The sequence below is a fragment of the Helobdella robusta genome (genome assembly GCF_000326865.2).
Source record: "Helobdella robusta unplaced genomic scaffold HELROscaffold_32, whole genome shotgun sequence".
Taxonomy (NCBI): domain Eukaryota; kingdom Metazoa; phylum Annelida; class Clitellata; order Rhynchobdellida; family Glossiphoniidae; genus Helobdella; species Helobdella robusta.
This window is the reverse complement of record NW_008704589.1, coordinates 371,248-374,873: the sequence shown is the minus strand read 5'-3', so window position 1 is coordinate 374,873 and position 3,626 is coordinate 371,248. Positions and strand designations below refer to the sequence as shown.

Below are 3,626 nucleotides of genomic sequence, written 5' to 3'. Positions count from 1 at the left end.
TTAATAATTTTATTGATTTCCATCATCACGAGCATCATCATAAATCATCATGTGATAAATTTTTTTTTGGGTATAAATGTAATTGTTGAAAAATCTCGTAATCTGATTTTTAAAAATAATATCAAAAAAGTTTTGTGTTGTTCTTATCAGTAATTTTGTTGTAAATAAACAATGAATAGTTTGGTGAACGTTTTGTTATTGTAATTAGTTTTGTTAGTGTAATTAATGTTACACTGATGATGCTGAATGAGAAGTTGTTTGTGTTGCTACTGCTGTGATGGTTACAGATGTTTTCACAGGTGTAGTTAATACAGATGTTACTACAATTGCTGTTTTTTTTGTTGATGTTGTTGATGTTTTTAGCATGCGATGGTTGTTGTTAACGTTGTTATTTTTAACGAATGATGTTTGCTGCTAATGTTATTGATGTTGCAAACGTTTTGTGTCTACTTTAGTGATTGCTGCTGTTGCTGCAACATGTCTACGCAACATCTTGAGATAATTATTTAATTTGCCCGAGAAATTATGATGACCATGTCGTACGAGTGTCCAAGTGTCCAATAACATTTCTTCGCTTTGTTTGCCTCTGTTTCTCTCTCTCTCTCTCTCTCTCTCTCTCTCTCTCTCTCTCTCGTATGGTTTCCCGAATGGTTTCCCCTAATTTGGTTTTATGTTCGTTTTTAGTTCTAATTTCGTCGCCTGCTTTTTAAAGTACAGGATGTTTTTTTTCGGTAACTGATTTCATATTCGTGAATTAAACATACATTAACATACATTAATATTAATGAGGGTGATTATGATAATTGGGAAAGACATGATGGTGTTGATAATAATGCTTATAATTAAAATAAATATGATATGGGCAACAATAATTTCAATGATATTATCAAAATATGTTCGTGCATGTGCGTGTGTATGTGTGTGTGTATGTGTGTGTGTGTGTGTGTGTGTGTGGGTGTGTGTGTGTGTATGTGTATGTGTTTGCATAATATGTGTGAATGTTTAAGTTGAAATGACGTCAATTGATTGATAAATGTAGATATCACCATCTTAATAATTGCATCACCATGTGTGTGTGTGTGTTTTTGTGTGTAAGTGTGTGTGTGTGTGTGAGTGTACAGTAAGTAGATAATACGACACATGTGACAAACATTCACCTTAGTCGGTTTTTAGATCAATAAGCATGTTTTTAACATCATTGACGTCATCATCATCCTCATCATTATCGATCGTCATCATCGTCGTCCTCGTCATCATCATCACTCTAAATGATCAACAAAATTATCCTTTGATCGGTACCTACCCCATATACCGTTATTCACATAAATTACTTTTACATTGTAATACTAATCGCCTATGTTTTTGTTATTTTCGTCATCACCATTATCATAATCATAGCAATTATCATTGCTATTATCACCATAACAATTGTTCATCCGCCTGCTGCTGAATGTGATGATGGTGGTGGTGGATGAGAATGATGAATTGATTTTTTTCTACATCACTCATAAACACGTGCAGACGACAACTACAACAATTGCAACGACATCAACAAAAACAACAACAACACAAACAACATCAACAACAACAACATCAACAGCAACAACAACATCAACATCAACATCAAAAACAGCAGCAACAACAACACATACAATGACAACCACAACAACAATAACCACTGTTAAACAATAACATAAACATCATTAACTGTTACAACAATACCGACAACAATAAATAGCATCAATAATAAAAACATCAAGAATCATGATCGCAATAGCAATTACACTAACAACCATTCAAAATCATTAAATAAAAAACATAGCAATACTATGAACTATCAAAAAACAATAAAACATCAACTATGGAACCAACAAAAACAAATTAAACAAGTTAGAAAAATAATTAAATAAAAATCAATTTTTATATTATATTATATACATATATTTTATCAATGATGATTATCTATTACATTACACGCACCACACACACACACACACACACACACACACACACACACACACACACACACACACACACACACACACACACACACACACACACACACTGACACACACACACACACGCACACATATATCATATATTAGCAAAACAACTGTTCGTGATTTTTTTACGACATTAAAAATAAATCGGAATGTGATGGTGATGAAGATGGGTCGATATTTTGTATGTTAAGGTCACAGTTGATTTGAGTTGATTTCAATGTTTTTTTTATTGAAAACAATATAAAAATAATTGGCTAATTGATTGATTAATAGATTTAATAAAATAAATTTCGTTTTTGTGTATGTGTTTATGTGTATCGGTGTGTGTGTTTGTGTGTATATGTGTGTGAATAAAAAGCGGAAGAATACACAGATGTCCGTCGCCCAGAAGGGTACATTGTATACATACATACATACATACATACGTACGTACATACATACATACATACATACATACATACATACATACATACATACATACATAAAATTTTTTTTCGTGTCGATTTTATAGACTATATGGACTCAAGAATTGTTTGAGTAGATACTGTTTACTGATCTAAAATTTTGTCAATTTATATCACACGTTTACACAACTTGTCGGCTTGGATAACGCGTTTACTAAAACTTCAATTAAACTTTCGATCTGGTGATGATGGCTGGTAAAGGAAGATCTACGAAAAATTCTAATAGCGATGCTCTACGATGTGAAAAAGAATCAACAGATGTTCAGTGTGTTTGTTGTGGGATTTCGTTTGCTGTCGGCATGACTGAGGAATCGTTAGAACTATTGAAGGCATGTGATAATGTCAAATTTGTGTGTGATGAGTGCTTGAAGTCACCATCAATAAAGGATCAGGTCATCAAAACAGTTGAGAGTGGAAAAGCTGAGATATGTGACAGGATAAACAGCTTAAGTAAAGAGATTAGATCAGAAATCGATGCAATCAAGGTAAAATTGGAAGCAAATGAAGGCAAAATGTCTGGATTGGATGTCCCTGGATCAAAGCTCTGTGATGAGATTTCGAACTTTAGAAATGAAATGACCAGATCATTTGCTAGCGTGGTCAGTTCTGAGGTTGTGAAAAGTGTCCAAATCATAAACGATGATGTAAAAAAAGTGCAAAAAACGTTAACCAATGTAATGGAATCGAAGGAACGAGAGGCAAATATAGTGGTTTTTCGACTGAGTGAAGGAACGGACGACAGAAACAGGGTTTGCAAGATAATCAGTCATCTGACCGGTGGTGTCTGCGGTGAAACAAACATAATAAAGTTGGTACGACTTGGTAAGAAAAATGATACGGTGGTAAGACCAATTTTGGTAAAGTTTGATGATGTCAAGGTGAAGGAACTCGTTTTCAAAAATGTTTTTAAAATGAAGTCAGTAAGCGATAATCTGTCTCATGTTGGTCTGAGTCATGATCTTACTGTTGAGCAAAGAGATGAACTTAAAAAATTGATGGACGACGCCAGACAGATGGAGAAAAACTCAACGGAGGGTTTTTTATACAGAGTGCGAGGAGACGTAGGAAAATGGAAAATAGTACATTTTCCTGCAAGGAAAGAGTCAAACTGATGAATGGACGACAAGGCCCTGGATATGAGTTATGCAGTTTGATCAAA

At 33.9% G+C, this 3,626-nt stretch overlaps 1 protein-coding gene across 1 annotated transcript in view; it reads left to right on the top strand.

The window, feature by feature from the left end:
* Positions 1-2,655: 2,655 nt before the first annotated feature.
* HELRODRAFT_175050 (hypothetical protein) overlaps positions 2,656-3,626 on the top strand; it is a gene marked incomplete at both ends in the record, with an annotated part of 5,354 nt that continues 4,383 nt past the window's right edge. Inside the window, one exon of the mRNA XM_009022490.1 lies at positions 2,656-3,528. Coding sequence (XP_009020738.1) covers positions 2,656-3,528 — 873 coding nt within the window. The remainder of the gene's footprint in view (positions 3,529-3,626) is intronic.